General features: G+C 41.4%; 1 protein-coding gene across 2 annotated transcripts in view; it reads left to right on the forward strand.

The window, feature by feature from the left end:
• Positions 1 to 16,715, forward strand: part of adcy8 (adenylate cyclase 8 (brain)) — a 91,749-nt gene that overhangs the window by 47,617 nt on the left and 27,417 nt on the right. The window contains exons 6-8 of one of the 2 annotated variants that reach the window (XM_074650011.1): positions 2,317 to 2,475; positions 4,594 to 4,864; positions 14,619 to 14,816. In XM_074650011.1, the coding sequence (XP_074506112.1) occupies positions 2,317 to 2,475; positions 4,594 to 4,864; positions 14,619 to 14,816 (628 nt within the window). The remainder of the gene's footprint in view (positions 1 to 2,316; positions 2,476 to 4,593; positions 4,865 to 14,618; positions 14,817 to 16,715) is intronic. The other variant, XM_074650012.1, reaches the window with a different exon arrangement.

A 16,715-nucleotide genomic window follows, 5' to 3' on the forward strand; every position in this document is an offset into this window, starting at 1 on the left:
ATTCGATAACGTTTTTATCATAATAATCGATTTTATTCCCGCCCCTAATCCCCATACACCTCCATGTTCAAATACCCAACTTTACGGCAGAAATAAACATGTTTACAGCCTGGTATAAAAAAGGTTTTGGTCTCTACAGCTAATTTCTCCATTCATGTACTGGGGGTGAATCTTTATATAACTCACCCGTTATGATTATATTAAGGCTTAAAGTTAATAATTGAAGGTGTGGCCTGCGCTGAGCTTTCACAGTCCCAACTCTGAAACTCTAAACGTACGGGAGCTTTAATCCTGAAACGGACTGCTCCATATCCATATCACTCAATAACAAACAACAGTACAGGACAGCATGTCTCACCTGCTCCGTACTCATGTTTGACCTCCAGGATTTAAGAGGAACGTCGCATCTTGATATGCATCGGTGGTGTGGATGAACGAGGCACTAGACATCTTTGTTGGCTCTTAATTAGCTCACCTCTTGTGAACATCATCATCATCAAAAGAATACAAAATTAGAAAAAGAAACAAGAGGTCATCCAGTAAATTTGGGTTATTAAATTGGTACAAAGGCAGCTATTAGCCCGCATGTACAAACACATAATAAGTGTCACACAAGAGTCATATGAATTATGAAATAATGTCACGCAATAATGACAGCAGAGTGAAGGACTAAACCTCAACACAGGAAACTCTAAACAGCACAGCAAATCCACTTTTTAACCCTCAACTCAAATCATCGGATTTTGTTCGCTGTCGCGCCACGCTGTCACGCCACGCTGTCACGCCACGCTGTCACGCCACGCTGTCACGCCACGCTGTCACGCTGTCACGCCACGCTGTCACGCCACGTTGTCACGCCACGCTGTCACGCCACGCTGTCACGCCACGCTGTCACGTTACGCTGTCACGTTACGCTGCATTATCTTAACTCAAACCACGTTGTTGCAAACCATGGATACGTTGAATGTCGTCGACATTCGTATAATGCCGACATGTTTTCTGGTGACTGCGTTGCTTCTTATGAGTAAATATAAGTGACGTTCTAGTAGTAGTCGATGCTTGTAAGATGGGTGTCACTGTGATGAGCTCTGGTGGCCATAGTGCTGACCTCTGACCTCCACAGGGAGGTGACGAACTTCCCCGCAGAGTCAATAAAGTATCATCATCATCATCATCATCATCGTCGTCGTCATCGTCGTGACTAACTGCAGTTTGTCTGAGTTAATTTCCAGCCCCCGGGGTGTGTCGTTAAGCAGTCGACTGACTTTAAGCACCTGTCACAATCGCCCAGGATGCCTTTCACCTCAACATTCATCACTGCTGTTATGAAGCATGAAATGAGGCCGGGAGGTGTTTTTCTCCTCACAATCTCCTTATCAGCCTCAGTTTGTCCTGTTTTTATTGTGTTCAGAGATAATAAAGTATGAAATGAGAAACAGACGTACTAACGTGTGAAGAGTCTGCTGAGAATGTTTTCCGCCTCTTTTTTTTGATATGCGTGAAATGTATTGTTGCTTATTTCTTGGTAAATTTATGAACACTGTTTGTCCATCAGCGTTATCTCTGTTTTGCAGAAGGTCGATTTCATGTATATTGATATGCTGAATTAATGCACACAGACTGTATTGTGCACAGTGACCCAAAGTCACCCTGACATAGTTCAGACAGAATGCTGCTGAAAGGAAAAAAATAAATATATACATTTTTCATATTGTACTAAAATATACATGCTCATCATTAAATATTTATTTTCATCATTACTTTTATCAATTTAAAGATTCATTTTAATTACAATATAAAACCCTATTATTAGTAGTATTCAATTTAAAGGACCACACCAGTGTCTTTGCATGTTTTATACCATTTATCACTAATTTATTATGAATTATAATGAAGCTGTAGCTCAGGTAGAGTGGGTCGGCTGTTAATGGAAGGGTTGGTGGGTCAGTCTTCTTGTCTTCTTGTCCCCTTGAACCCATATTCATTCACATATCTGGAGGTCAGAGGTCAAGGGACCCCTTGAAAATGACCGTGACAGATTTTCCCTCCAAGCATTATTTACCCTCCTTCGCGACAAGCTAGTATGACATGGTTGGTACCGATGGATTCTTTAGGTTTTTCTAGTTTCATATGATATCAGTATCTTCACTCTAGCTTTAAACCTACAACCTAAAAATCACAAGTTGCTTTAATACATTAAAGAAATTAGTGGCGTTAAAACATCAACAACATGACAGCCGTAGTAAAAACGATATATTTGCTGTTAGAGCGACTACTGCATCCCTTCTGATGGTTACCCTTTTTTCTTTCTTCCAGATATGTGAGGTCACGTACGAAACACGACATCGACATGCGTATCGGGATCCACTCGGGCTCCGTGCTGTGCGGCGTGTTGGGACTCAGGAAGTGGCAGTTCGACGTCTGGTCCTGGGACGTGGACATCGCCAACAAGCTGGAGTCTGGAGGGATCCCAGGGTGAGTAAACCCAGTAGAAGCATTCTGGGTGGATTTTGTCTTTGATTTGATTGTTGGTTGTTGGTTGTGGAGACGGACAGGAAACAGAGACACGTTTTTGCATTCAGTTAGAGCAAGTGACGAAGTGTTTCAAGTGATCGTTATTGAGAGTTATGTGGTATAATAATGAGTATAACAAGTGAGAAAGTCCAGTGAGTGACAGTGGGAGGGTTGGTGGACGGGTCAAACAAACACACACAGAACCTTTACCTGAGTGAAACCAATTGTAAACGTTGACTTTACGCTTGTTATGTTATATAAGAAGGTCTGCTGAGGGTGGTTGTTATTTATTTACGGTAGTTACGCTTTTAACGTTATGCTGTTATGTTATGTTGTTACGTTATGTTGTTACGTTATGCTGTTATGTTATGCTGTTACGTTATGCTGTTCCGTTATGCTGTTCCGTTATATTTTAACGTTATTTTGTTCCGTTATGATGTTATGTTATATTTTTACGTTGCTTTGTTGCGTTACAGCGTTACTTTGTTGCGTTACAGTGTTACGTTGTTGCGTTACATTGTTGCATTATGCTGTTACATTGTTACATTGCTGCGTTACGTTGTTATATTGTTGCATTGTTATATTGTTGCATTGTTGCATTACGTGGTTACATTATTGCGTTACGTTGTTACATTGTTGAGTTGCATTGTTGCATTACGTGGTTACATTATTGCGTTACGTTGTTACATTGTTGCATTAAAACAAGCTGTTGCGTTACGCTGTTGCATTACGTTGTTGCTTTGTTGCATTACGTTGTTACATTAACGTCGACGTTCAACATATCCCGTGGTTTGCAGAAACTTCCAATGCCAAAATCTTTTTCTGGCGACTGGGTTACATATTAACCATACTTAAAGGTTTTAGTTTCAGAGCTGTTATTTTTTATACTTTGTGTATGTTTTTTGTTACATTTGTATTTGTTTCCCAGTAAAGAAGCTGGTTTTGTAACAGAGGTCATGGCTTTAAATTCTGCCTCTCTTTTACAAAAATACACATTTTTGCAGTCCAAACAAGAACCAGTCCACTTTAGTGTTATCACAGAAGTCTGAGCTTTGTGGAATAAACATTTCCTTTGGGAATGTGGAAGTAAATGGGTGTTTTTTTGGAGTTTAATACACAGTGATGTGGATATTTTGCTGTCATCAGTTTGAAGTGTCTTTCTGCCAAATGATATCTGCGTTTTCACTCTGATGTGGCTGTTTGGCCTCGGGACACGGGCTGGGATTAGTTCTCTATAACTGCTGGTTTTAAATATCCTGCCAGCATCTGCTGTTGAGCCACACTGTAACCCAGACCTGTGGCCTCTATACTGAGCTCCAGTTGCATAACGTGGAGGGGCCCATCTCATCCGACATGGGCCCTCCAATAAGTGCTGGAACATACTGGACCACCTGACACTGTGCAGGATTTCATTCACACCTGCACATCTCACTGATAAGTTGCTCCTCTCTGGCTGAAGATGTTTCCAATGGGATGTTAACTTTAACTTTAAAAGGTGATCATTTGTCAGAGCTGTGTGTCAGCCCCTAGTCCAACTGGACTCTCTTTACACTACGTTGTTGCGTTACCTTGTTGCGTTACCTTGTTGCGTTACCTTGTTGCGTTACCTTGCTGCGCGACGTTGCTGCACGACGTTGTTAAGTTATGTTAAGTTATGTTAAGTTATGTTAAGTTATGTTAAGTTATGTTGTAACGCTACATTGTTACATTGCGTTGTTGCGTTACGTTGTTATTTTGTTGCGTTATATTGTTGTGTTACGTTGTTGCATTATATTGTTGCGTTATGCTGTTGTGTTATGCTGTTGCGTATCAGGTGGACACAAACAGCACTCCAATGGGATGTTAACTTTAACTTTAAAAGGTGATAAAGTGTCAGAGCCGTGTGTCAGTCAGCCCCTAGTCACCAAACACTTTAAATATGCCCAAATAAATCGAACTGGACTCTCTTTACGCTACGTTGTTGCGTTACGTTGTTGCGCTACGTTGTTGCGCTACGTTGTTGCGCTACGTTGTTGCGCTACGTTGTTGCATTTCCTTGTTAAATAAATCTGACTGGACTCTTCCCGTCACCGTTCACAGGAGGATTCACATCTCCAAAGCGGCTCTGGACTGTTTGAACGGCGACTACGAGGTGGAGGAGGGCCACGGGAAGGACCGCAACGACTTCCTCCGCCGCCACAACATCGAGACGTACCTCATCAAGCAGCCGGAGGAGAGCATGCTCAGCCTGCCGGAGGACATCATGAAGGAGTCGGCCACTTCGTCCGACCGCCGGGCCAGCAGCACCACCTTCAACGAAGCGTCCTGGAGCCCGGAGCTTCCCTTCGACAACATCGTGGGGAAGCAGAACGTAAGTCCCGCGGCTGCTCGTGATTCAAGTCATTGAGTTGTGTGCACTTTATCACACTGTGAAGAAAACGTCTGACTTAACAGCAAACCTGTTCTGCAGTTGAAGATTTAAACTGTTATTTTTATGCTAACGTGGCCGTAAATAACCTGCATTTTCTAGGAGGACATATGGTGTTAAAATCACACGTCTAACAGGACGTGTTAGCTGTTTGTCAAACAGAAATAATCTGAGCCTGCAGATAGACTTTAAGCCTCGCTGCAAGTGGTTTCTTAAGATGGACATTTCTTTTTCGCAGTGCATGGGATCTTCTCAGTTGTGTCGCCTGTTTGTTGTTTTGTCTTTTTTTATTTTGTTTTCTTGGGAATGAGTGGCTTTCTGTGGAGAGACTGTGTTACTGTGGTAACGCATCGCCTGTTTGCAAGGATGACGAGCTTCTGATTGTGTGGCCCATTAAAAACATCCTCCCCATCCTCTCCTTCTTCATTCATTTGTCTGCGTTCCTGTCCGCCCCCCCGGAGGCATCGTGCTGACATGTTGGGTGTTTTTTTTTGTCTGAGGTGGTTTGATTTTAAGAGAAAGCAGCGCCGGCTTGAGTTTTTCTTCTTTATGGAGGAAGTGAGAGACCAGCTCATAAAGGATGTGACATCCCAAACCATATCTAACTAGCTCTTTGCACATAAAGGCAAATGTTGGTTCATATTGGAGAAGCTAAGCGTTTAAAGAGTGTTTTTGGCACTGAGCCACCACTGGAAGTTACAGTAAAACTATGTGTCGTCCTCGTCCTGCAACTCTGGCTTGTGGTTTATTTCTGGGTTCTGTCATGCCTTGTACTTAAACCCCCTTTGGGGAGATAATAGCTTTCTATGCAGATGATATTCAATTTTACTAGGACTACAACTAATAATTACTTTCATTATTGATTAAATTAATCAGTTAAAAAAATGCCCATCCATCATTTTACCAGAGCCAAATAGTTATTTTTTTTGTTCAACCAACAGTCCAAAATCCAATTCAGTTTACTCGAATGTGCACCTGTGGGTGAAGCCGGTCTCGTCAAGTGGATTGATAACACCTCGTCACTTAACGCCCTGCAGAACGGCTCCTCTGCATATGCAGACCGGTGCTCGTCTCCCTCTACGCCACTACCCTGGCAAAGGGTGCAAATTCTTAGTACCCCAATAGATTATTTACCTTGCAAATCGATTTTATATCGATATATACGTCCCCCATTTAGGACAACTTGCCAATTACCTATTGATGTAGTTGGATCGTAGGAATATTAATCGATACATTGATGTAGTAGATGAATCGTTACAACCCTGATCATGTCCACAGGATCCGTCCTTTCCATGCTTCCCATTCATTGTCTATGTAAGCAGCCGTGCAATGCATTCTGGTAGTGTGGCGGTGCGATTCGAGAGAAGGGGCGCGATTCGGAGACGGGTGTCTTAAATACAAACACTGCATACTGTAACTCAGTACTGTGTACTATAATATCTACAATATAAAACGATGAAGCAATATTTCCCAGCCCCTCGTGCTCACTGTGAAATTTGTCTCAGCTTGTGACAAATGTGCAGAGCCGCAGCTTATTTTTGTTGTTTCATCTCCTGCAGCAGTGAACTAACAGTGAACTCTGCGTTACCTCTTGTGTATATATATATGAGGAGATGTGCAGCCTTCACCGCGGGCCTGTCAGGAGCTCACAGTATTTGATGTAGCCGTGCGTTCGGATTCAGAGGAATGCTTTTTTTCTTTTTCTTTTTTTTTTCTGACAAGTGCCACTTCTTTGTTTCTGGCGCACAATGACAGCCTGTCAGGACAGTCATCTCAAAGATTGTCTCTTTGCATATCAAAGGCTTCTCGGAGGAGTTTTTGAAGTGTCTTTTATGCCGTCGCTTGGTCTCTGCTCGGAGCTGAATTTCTCCCTCTCCGGTGGTTTTTCTGTCCTCCGGGGTCCCGGTCCTCCCTCCCTGTTAGTCTGATTCGGTTTTCAGCATCACTGGATCGAGGACAAGGTAGACTGTTAGTGTGTGCCAGTCAGGCAGAGACGAAATAAGAGACGAGTGGATTTTATTTTGGTTCAATTATGCAAAAGTGCGTGAAAACGGTGCACTGTGAGGTCTGTAACTGTCAATGACATCCTTAGTTTAGGTGATGATGGAGTCATTACTGTAGTCACCAGTTAAAAGGAGAAACCTCGCCTGTTGCCTTCTTGGTTTTTTGGCCGTTGCCATCTTGGTCTTTGGCCGTCGCCATCTTGGTTTTTGGCTGTCGCCTTCTTGTTTTTTTGGCCGTTGCCATCCATACTGTATATAATAAGAGAACGTAGTCACCATGACGTGACTCATTGGTTTGTGGACTGCCGTTTGGAAGCCTTGAGTTCGGCATTTTGACTGTTGCCTTCTTAATTTTTGGCCATTGGCATGTTGGTTTTTGGCCATCGGCGAGCGGTGTAGTTCGATAGAAAGTAAATAGTTCCTACATGAAGCTGCTCACAACAAGGTCTGTGGATTATCTTGAGTAATCAGATCATGATTTCTGGAAAGAGACATCGCTGTTGAGTTTTTCAAATGTATTTTTTTGGGGCGTTTTGAGCACCACAAGTCGAGTGTCGTCTAGTTCCACTATAACTCATGTCATGCAACTCACACCAAAATAGCCCTACAGGTAAGAGGACAAATACTGTCCCTTCAACTGTAGACAGCTGGTTGCAGACATGCAATAAAGAGTAATGACAGACGACCCATCGGTTGGCTGCATGAATCAGCAGTAACCAGGTAACAGCTCTCTGCTGATAGCTGCCATAAACACACTATTTGGTATCTGAGGCCAGCCCATTATAGTACACACCGATAAGCATTGAATAAATGACATCACATCCTGTCCGTCACTGCGTCTCTGTGAACTGTCGTTCACCCGGGTCCTGATTGTGATCATCAAACCCAGAAGATGCAGGGAGGACCTGTGAGTCCTGGAATCAGACTCCCAGCTCTGTGCAGGCTCTCTGTACCGGCTGAGTGGCTCTGTCTTTACCTCTTTCATGCTTCGCTGTGTGCCTGCTGGCTCCCATGATGCACGGCACTGTCACAGTGCTTTCACCTCAAAGGAGGTTGTGTGTTTCCTCAGAAGACCCGGTTACTCAGCTATGCTGTGAAATCCAGGCCAAAAAGGAAATGGGTTCATTTTCACGTTTTCTGTTTTTTTGGTTTCTGTCTGTGCTGGTGCTGGTTGTTGAGACGTCTGCTCTCCTGTCTGCTGAGGAGAATCTGTTCAATGTTTAAAATGATGGAAGGTGGTATTTCACTCTGCCTCCATTCGCCTCTTCACATTAAAGATATCCCATAACGAAGGCTACAACACTAAATAACAATACTAAAATGTCAGGTGTTGATTAAATTATTTTTAAAATACACTTTACATTCTGCCCCGTAGCAGTCTTAAGCCGCCATTGTTTTATCTATGGGGAGAGCGGTGTCGCCAGACTAGGTGGAGGCACTACCCTTGGCGTGGTTGCGCACCGCTCGAAATTGCACCAAACGCTGCTCTCAATGTTCAAATTATTTCAACTTTGACCTCGGTTGCCAATGACCTTTCAAAGTGCAACAAATTTTGATGCCTAAAAACAGTGAATGGCGTTCCTTGAACACTTTGTGATGGTATATTATACAGTCCAGTCCCTCAGCAGTTCGTGAAATAGTCACACAATTAAATGTATTGATTTGTGTACATAGATACGAATTTCGCATTTTTTTTCGTGATGGTCAGCATGGAATCAGTTCGTATGTAATCCACGTATTGTGAACCGGGAAATATAAAGAGCGTGAAACGCTGTGTCGGGAGGAGGTCGGGGTGGATGGGTGGGTCAAAAACACAGGACTTTCACCCGGGAAACTTCTGTTGGTGTCCCGTGTGAAACCAGAAGTCAACGTTGATTTATTCGTCACATAACTTCCGTAGTTAAGTTACAGCTTTTTTGGAGTTATTTTAACCCAAACCCCGATCTTTTCTTAAAGCTAACTAAGTAGTTTTATTTTGAAAAGACTGGAGCAGAAATTGACACGTGTTGCGTGACATTCATTCACAGTCATTGGAGCTTGAACATCTCATGATGTAAATCAATGGTGTTACGGCTCCGGTATCTCTGCCCAGGTGTGCTGCATTTGCTCAACGAGGTTGGGAAGGGAAGTGCTTGAAAAGCTCCAGTGCCAGCAGCAGAAGGGAGAGGCTTCTGGTGTGGGGACTGCTGCTTCTGCTGCCTCTCGGCCTATGATTTTTGTATTGTCTTGTTCATATTTCTTTGTTAATAAATCCTATGGAATAACGTTTGTTAAAAGATGTCTTCTGTGGTTGGTTTGGGTCAGTGTTGGGAGTGTTGTTCGCCCCAATAAGGACTGCCGGAGGGTGGGGCGTAACATGGCACCTCCCGTTAAGCTCTCGTCCTGCCATGTCTACAGAGATCTGTTGGTCACAATGTTGCTTTATCAGGGGAAAAATAGGTTGCAACCCAATAGTGAGTTTACTGCGTCTCAAACAGTTGACCCACGGTACCGTCAGGTATCCACATGTTATGTTGGTAGAAGAGTAGCGTGATGTATTGTGTGCGTTGTGAGTGAGCGGACAACAGACAACTGCTCTCAGAGCAGATCAGCTGTTTGGCGATCGATCGAAGTAGAGAAGAAATTAGTAGTAAAGATATCTTGTGTTATTAAATGTACAGTGTCACACACACACACTTTTTGCCTTTGTACCAAGGATCATGGCAATCTGTCTTTGTACTACAGTGTACTACAGTATACTACAGTGTACTACAGTACACTACAGTATACTACAGTGTACTACAGTCCAGATCCATTTGCCCTGAAGCCTGTCTGTAGTTTACATAACGGCATGTTTGCAATCCTTTGAAGAGCTCCGGTTCCAAACAAGTCATGTAGCGGTGAATTCTACTTTCTGGCTCTGAAGTTAATCCGTCACACGACCACACATGTGAGACAGTCAGCACATGAACATCCTCTGATCTTACCATGCACCCCCCCTCCACATCCACTTGCCCTTTTCCTGGCATCATATGTTGGCATTTCCAAGAGACAGATATATTGTGTTATTAATAATACGTATCATACATGTGACCCCATACTGCTGCCCCCCCCATACAGCCAAGCACCGCTCCGGAGCAACATCACACAGAAACAACCGAGAAATGTCAGATGCGGAAGCATGGGGCCTTTAGGCTGCGTGCTTCCTCGGGGGGGAACGTGCACGCCAAAAACAATCATGGCCACACGGCTCATAACGCTGGTAACCGCCCCCCCCCACCCACCTTTGAGCGTCTTGTGTCTTGAGTGGATGTCTGAGGGCTTGTTGAGGTTATGAAGTGGACTGTGAAGTATTAGATCGCCCCCTCTGATATCGAGTTTCTTTACTCTGATCCATGTCGGAGTTGAAGTGGAGATCAGATAGCAGACGTGTCAGGATGAATTACAGGGAGAAGACTGTAGTGCAGAATATCTCTAAGAAGTGTCGTCTTGGGTTTGAATGTTTTGCTAGATGAACAAGTTGTATTGAATATGTGGAAAGAAGGCGACACAGTGAACGTCAGGGTGCAGAGTGTGTTTACTGCCGTGACCACCAGCAGCCCTCGTCAAATGTCATGTTGCCTTTTCATACATCAGCCCACTAATTGCCCGAAACACAGACAAGAGTGGGCTGAAGGAACCTTTTAGTTCCTTGAAAAGTAGTTCCTAGTCCCTGGAAATTTTGGTGGAAACCCAGCTCTAGCCCTGTGTTTGTTGGACCCCTCCCTCCCGCTCTGTGTGTCTCCTTTGCTCTTTAAACCACGTCACCACAGCACCTCCCCTGAGCGTTTCCTGTTGCTGTGGATGGATTTACATTGTAAATGTTAATAGAAAAACCAGTGCGTCTCATAGAAGCACTAAAAGGGGCAGTATACGTCAGTATTTGACGCTCTTCGGAACGAGAACGGCTGATAATATATATGGAAGATATGTTTTTGTAACTTTTAAATGCTGGCAGTCTACGGGGGATAGAAAGGTTCCAAATGTTTAAAGCTTTTCTTCAAAGCTTCACCAAGAAATGTTTGAATCCAGCTGCTTCTCTGAACCGAGAAGAAAAAAAATAGAAAAATATCCATCCTCAGATGCTGATAATAAATGATCAGTGTGTGAAGTTCAAAGCATTCCAGCAGTTATTATATATTCTGCTTCAAGTCAGTGGTTTCCTACCTACTCTCCCCCCAAAAACTCCCTCTGTTGAACCTCACATTAGGGGGCTGTCTGCGCTGCATAGATAAAGGTGGAGAGTGCAACAGCTATAGTGATGAAGTGATTCTTTACAGTCGGTGAAAGAGTGAGTAACAAGTAAATAGGTACGGTAGCATTTTGACTGATTTCAAAATAACACATTATCGTTCAACACAATAATGGTTGGCCACGATAACAGAATGATATTCAATAACATTATGAATTTTATTATTTGATATTCGGTCTTTCATGTAATCGCGAACGAGGAAGTATAAAGAGCGACAAACGCAGCGCAGGGAAGAGGTCGGGGTGTATGGGTGCGTCATAAAATATAAAAATGTCACCAAGGAGACCGCTGTTCATGTCCCATGTGAAACCAGAAGTCAAAGTTGATCTATTTGTCATGTCTGTACTCAAGTAACGCCACTTCCGGAGATATTTTAACCCAAACAACGATCTTTTCCTAAACCTAACCAAGTTGTTTCTTGTGAAGACGGAAGTTTATTTTGAAAAGGTTCGTAGGAAAGCAAACCAAAAGCGTTTTCGTAAGATATCATACAAACCGTTGTATTGATTGAGTGGAACCGTTTAATCGTTAATGCTATCGGTTAAACAGTTAAAAGAAATATAAAACATTAGGAGTGTAAGCCCCCGAACGTCAGCAGCGCGTGACGGCTGCGTTGCGTGGCGGCTGCGTTGCGTGGCGGCTGCGTTGCGTGGCGGCTGCGTTGCCAGCCCTTTCTTTCTACATAGAGTTTGCCTTTTAATGGCCATTTCATTTCATTATAAATATAATTTATAATTATTTTAGACCGAGAAAGGTTAAGAAACGTGTGATAATTTGTAAATAATAGTAATAATCCACAATTAAAACTCTGTACTACATTCATTCATGAAGCTCTGCAAGTCACTGCATGTTCTACAGCACTGTCCAGCACATAAAATCCTTGTGTTAACAAGTGTTTTTGGCGTTGCTCATGTGGTTGGTTATTATCACATGGAAGTGAGTGGTTTGGCTCGTCTGTGGCTTCCATGTTTCTCAATATGGGAGAATATCTTTCCTCTCACGTTGATAAATGCTGCAGTTTCTTGTGATTTATGAGACGTTGACTGATAAACCTACAAATTTACAGTCATTTATAATCTCCAGGAAGCTCTGAGGAGACGTAAATCTGCCGCTAATGACGGCCAGTGATAGTCAGAGTCAATTCTGTCTGGAAATGAACTTTTAATGATCTCAGTATGATAGATTTCATTTGTTAAAGGGGGACATACGTTCATTTTCAGGTTCACACCTGCATTTAGAGGTCAACTGATTTTTAAAGGCCGATATAATAACGACAGTTTGGAGCAGTAAAAAGCGGATTAATTGGCCGATATCTTCTTTGTCTTATTTCACAGTCTGTGGATTGGTAGGAACTCTAGATACCCAGATATATGAGCACTAGCACTGAAAAAGTGAGTTTGTCATGATATGACCCCTGTGAAGTGTTGGATTCAGTGAGACGAGGTGACACATTTGATTGGCTGGAGTCGTATTGAGAGACGTATTGAATTTCTCTCACACATTTCTCTCATAATGACTTTAATGGCTGCCGACTCTCTACGGGGCTCCAACACTCCAAAGGGTATAATTTGTCCAAAGTAGCCACGCTGGCTGCTTTAACTCACGGCTAATGGCGGAGAGCTAATGAGAGAATGACTCTGATCCTCATGTATGACCTCTGCCACTTTTACCTCAAGTGCTTTCTCTGGAACAAATGTGACGTCTCTGCCGGGATGCACAGGAGCTCACCTTGACTCACTTCCTTGACCCACACCAGTGTGTTTTTAAGGGGATATATCATGAAAAATATACCTTTTTAGTGTGTGTCAACATACTTTTAGGTATCTGGAGTGTCTACCAACCCACAAACTATGAAATAAGACAAACCAGTCAGATTATTGTGTGCTGCCGAGATCAGAAAACATTTTCTAACTTTGCAAAAGGTGCACTGAATTTTTTTTGTTGCATTTTTTATCTATACAAAATGTACCTTAAAGGGAGATTTATCAAGTATTTAAAACACTTATATGGAGCCTCCCTTTCTGTGCAGCGAGCTGGAGAGCAAATCGGTTTTCGACTGCAGTGGAATTGTTGTTTTTTGACAGGCTAAACGCCAACAAATATCGATTGAAACTGAATATTTTGTTAGATTTTGCCAATAAGTTGCAAAAAAATGTACCTTTAAAATAGTTTTATATCCAGACTTTTGTATAAATTATCCAGTAAGTCTGTTATTATGATTTTAGTTATGCATGAGCAAAACAGGGGCCCGGACCCTAGGTTGGGAACCACTGAAAAAGTACCATAAAGCAGGGGATGCTTTATGGCGTGGCTACCTTGTGATTGAGAGGTTGATACCACGGCGTTGTCCGTGTTTGATCTTACAACTTCAACCCTTTCAGGGTGTGTTTTCAGTACATCAAAGCAAATTGTAATATTTTGGGTCGCCTAAAAACGTCCCATCTCGTGTCACTTCTGGTTGCAAAAAAAAAACCTAGATGGCGACGTCCAAAATGCAGGACTCAAGGCTTCAAAACAACAGTCCACAAACCAATGGGTGACGTCACAGTGACTACGTCCACTTCTGATATACAGTCTATGGCCTGCAGCCAGGTACCATCGAGGAGACTCTTTTATAGGCCACTTACAGTATTTATTCACACAAATAAATACATTATCTTCTCCACCAAAACATATTTTAGAGCTTTACATTGGGGATATTAAATAGACTGCACATGCCGAACCATCAGTGCGGTTCTTTAAAGATTAAGAGAGTTTATGGAAGGTTACGACCTCCGGTGTATTTTTGTCACACAGAGAGAAGGAAGGCCAAGCGAGACGAGAAGTGATGAAGTGTTAAATTAAAACCTGAGGAGACCCTTATAAACCAAAGGACCTTGTGTCATTCAATTTCTTTTTTTTACAATATTGCATATTAATGTAATGCAAGGTTGTCCTGGTTGAGGAGGAAGAGTTTGTTTCGAAAGCGTTTTGGAGGTTGAATGAATTTATTTAGATTTTTTAACTAAAGATTAATACAGTAATATCAGAATTTGTTTTTATTTTGTGCATTTCTGTGTATTTGTCCTGCATTTCATGCTTCATATTTTTTAAATTTTCATCTGTTTCGTTTTCATTCCCAGCCCTTTACCCTTTTCCCTTCCCAATCACAGCCGTGCACATAAATCACAGCTTTGTGTGCATAATTCCGAGCTTTTGTCACCACTAACATCGATGCTGTGAGTGAATGAGAGATGCATGACTTGCTCGTGTCTGTCTTGATAGCGAACGTTGCATTTTGGTCCCTTTATTCCTTATTTTTTTCTTTTCGAGTATGTAATGAACGTAACTGTGTGTCTGTTTCTTTTTTTCATTTTGTAACTTGAATGAAACAAAAAGGGGGACAAGCAGGTTCATTTGATGTGCATGTGCTTTCCCCCTATAGACTCTGGCTGCCCTAACGAGAAATTCGATAAATCTGCTTCCAAACCATCTCGCACAAGCTTTGCATGTCCACTCTGGTCCTGAGGAAATTAACAAGCGAATAGAGAGCGCCATCGACTTACGGAGTGGCGATAAGTTGAGAAGAGAGCATATCAAGCCTTTCTCACTGATGTTTAAAGACTCCAGCCTGGAAGAGAAGGTAGCTGGGGTTTTAGACAGATCACTGTTTTTTTTTTTGTTTTGTTTCTCTCTCCCTCCTCCATATTTATTCTTAGATGAAGATTTTCAGAAGCAAAACAACAACCAACATTTTTTTTCCTCCTATCATGAGTAAGCTAAAGGCATTGAGATAAAAAAAGAAGAATTTTAGCATTTTTTTCAGTCTTCCGGTGCACGGAGTCTAAAGTGTGCCACCAGAATTCTTATGGACTTTTTAATTATACTCAGTTAATAAATTGATCAATTTAAAGGGCAATAAATTGATTTAGATAATGCACTAATAACGTAAAAAAAAATGCAGATAAATTTGGCAATTAATAATATTTTTCTGCCTTTAGATTATAAATTACAAAGAAGTCTAATTTAAAAAGTTTCGTGATTTTGCAATTCCATTTTACACTTATTAATAATGAATTATTAACTAATTTGAAGACAAAATAGATTTAATTATTTCATGTGCTAATATAATTAGGGAAGTCACAATACCAGACATTTAGTGGAATTGAAGTGAATTTATTATTAATCCCTGATGTTCCCGTCAGGTTTCTCTGCAAAAATATAAATATAATATTTTTTATATTTTTACTGAATAGAGCTTGAATGCATCATAATGTAACACAACCTCTGTATGTTAACTGTTGGCTGATGTTAGCTAACGTTAGCTAACGTTAACTAGCTCTGATCCTGCTGATTTCAACGTGGATTTGTTGTTCACAATGAAGCATTATCGAGGAATTTCTTTTATCGTCCCCGGGAGGACGGGACATCGATAGTTTCAATCCCTGATCCCCAGAAAAACAAGTACCATCACCTTTTCAGAATTGGCATCAACTTGGTGGCGAAGTATCGGTTCTCGTGACATCCCTAAATATGATATTTACTTTATTTATTAATGCAGCATTCAAAACAACATGAACTTGATTAGTTTAAAGTAGGTCTATGTTTTTGAAGATCCACATTTTCAGAGCTTTCAACTGCATTTCACGGTCTTCATCTGCAAATCTCATGGAGTCTCCATCCATTCAACTCCATCTCCTGAGGAAGACCATGAGATGCAGTTGAAACCTCTGAAGATGGACCTTGAGTTGAGTCAAACTACCATTCTCAAGGTCAAGAATGATATTTAATTCTCAAGCTTATCATAGCTTTTTAAAAAGTATGAATTGATTTATTGGCTATATTAAAAGACTGTAGAAATCTAATTATCCAGTCGACACACTTCAGACTCTGTACTAATAAACACAGTAGTATATTAAATCACTTAACGTCTTTTTTTGTTGAGTTACTGCTAATGTTGTTTAAATGTTAAAGCATCCTGACCATGACTCATGTTTGATTCTGAAATTTAAAAATAAATCAGCTTTTGATTTTTTGCTTCGACGAGGATAGAAAAGTCAACCGGGCGAAAACATTGATGTTTGATTTGTTTTGCCAAGATTGCAGAAGCCCCTTGAGTTTACTCATGACCAACCCATGGTCCGTGCCACGGACCGGTTTACACTCTGCTAGAAAAAGATGACTTTTTTTTTTTTTTTCAGGAGCACATTGCATTCACTAAAGAAACAAAGCATGTCTGAGATGTTTTCTCAAATTTCTTACATATCCCATAATCATGACTTTACATCTCATAATTATGAGACCTTGACCTTGAAATATTTTTTATATAGATACTAGAGTTAATTACTACGATACTAAATTGTGAGACTACAAATATTTTTCTGTTACTTTATCAAAATCTAAAGCACATTATTGATGAAATGCATTATTAGGTTGAGTTACAGCAATCATAAAACAAAACAATATAAGGACACTCAGGGAGATAGCTAATAAACAGAATACAGGAAAAGACTGGAACAAATCACACCCTAACTTTGAATAT

The sequence above is a fragment of the Sebastes fasciatus genome, chromosome 11 (genome assembly GCF_043250625.1).
Source record: "Sebastes fasciatus isolate fSebFas1 chromosome 11, fSebFas1.pri, whole genome shotgun sequence".
Lineage (NCBI taxonomy): Eukaryota > Metazoa > Chordata > Actinopteri > Perciformes > Sebastidae > Sebastes > Sebastes fasciatus.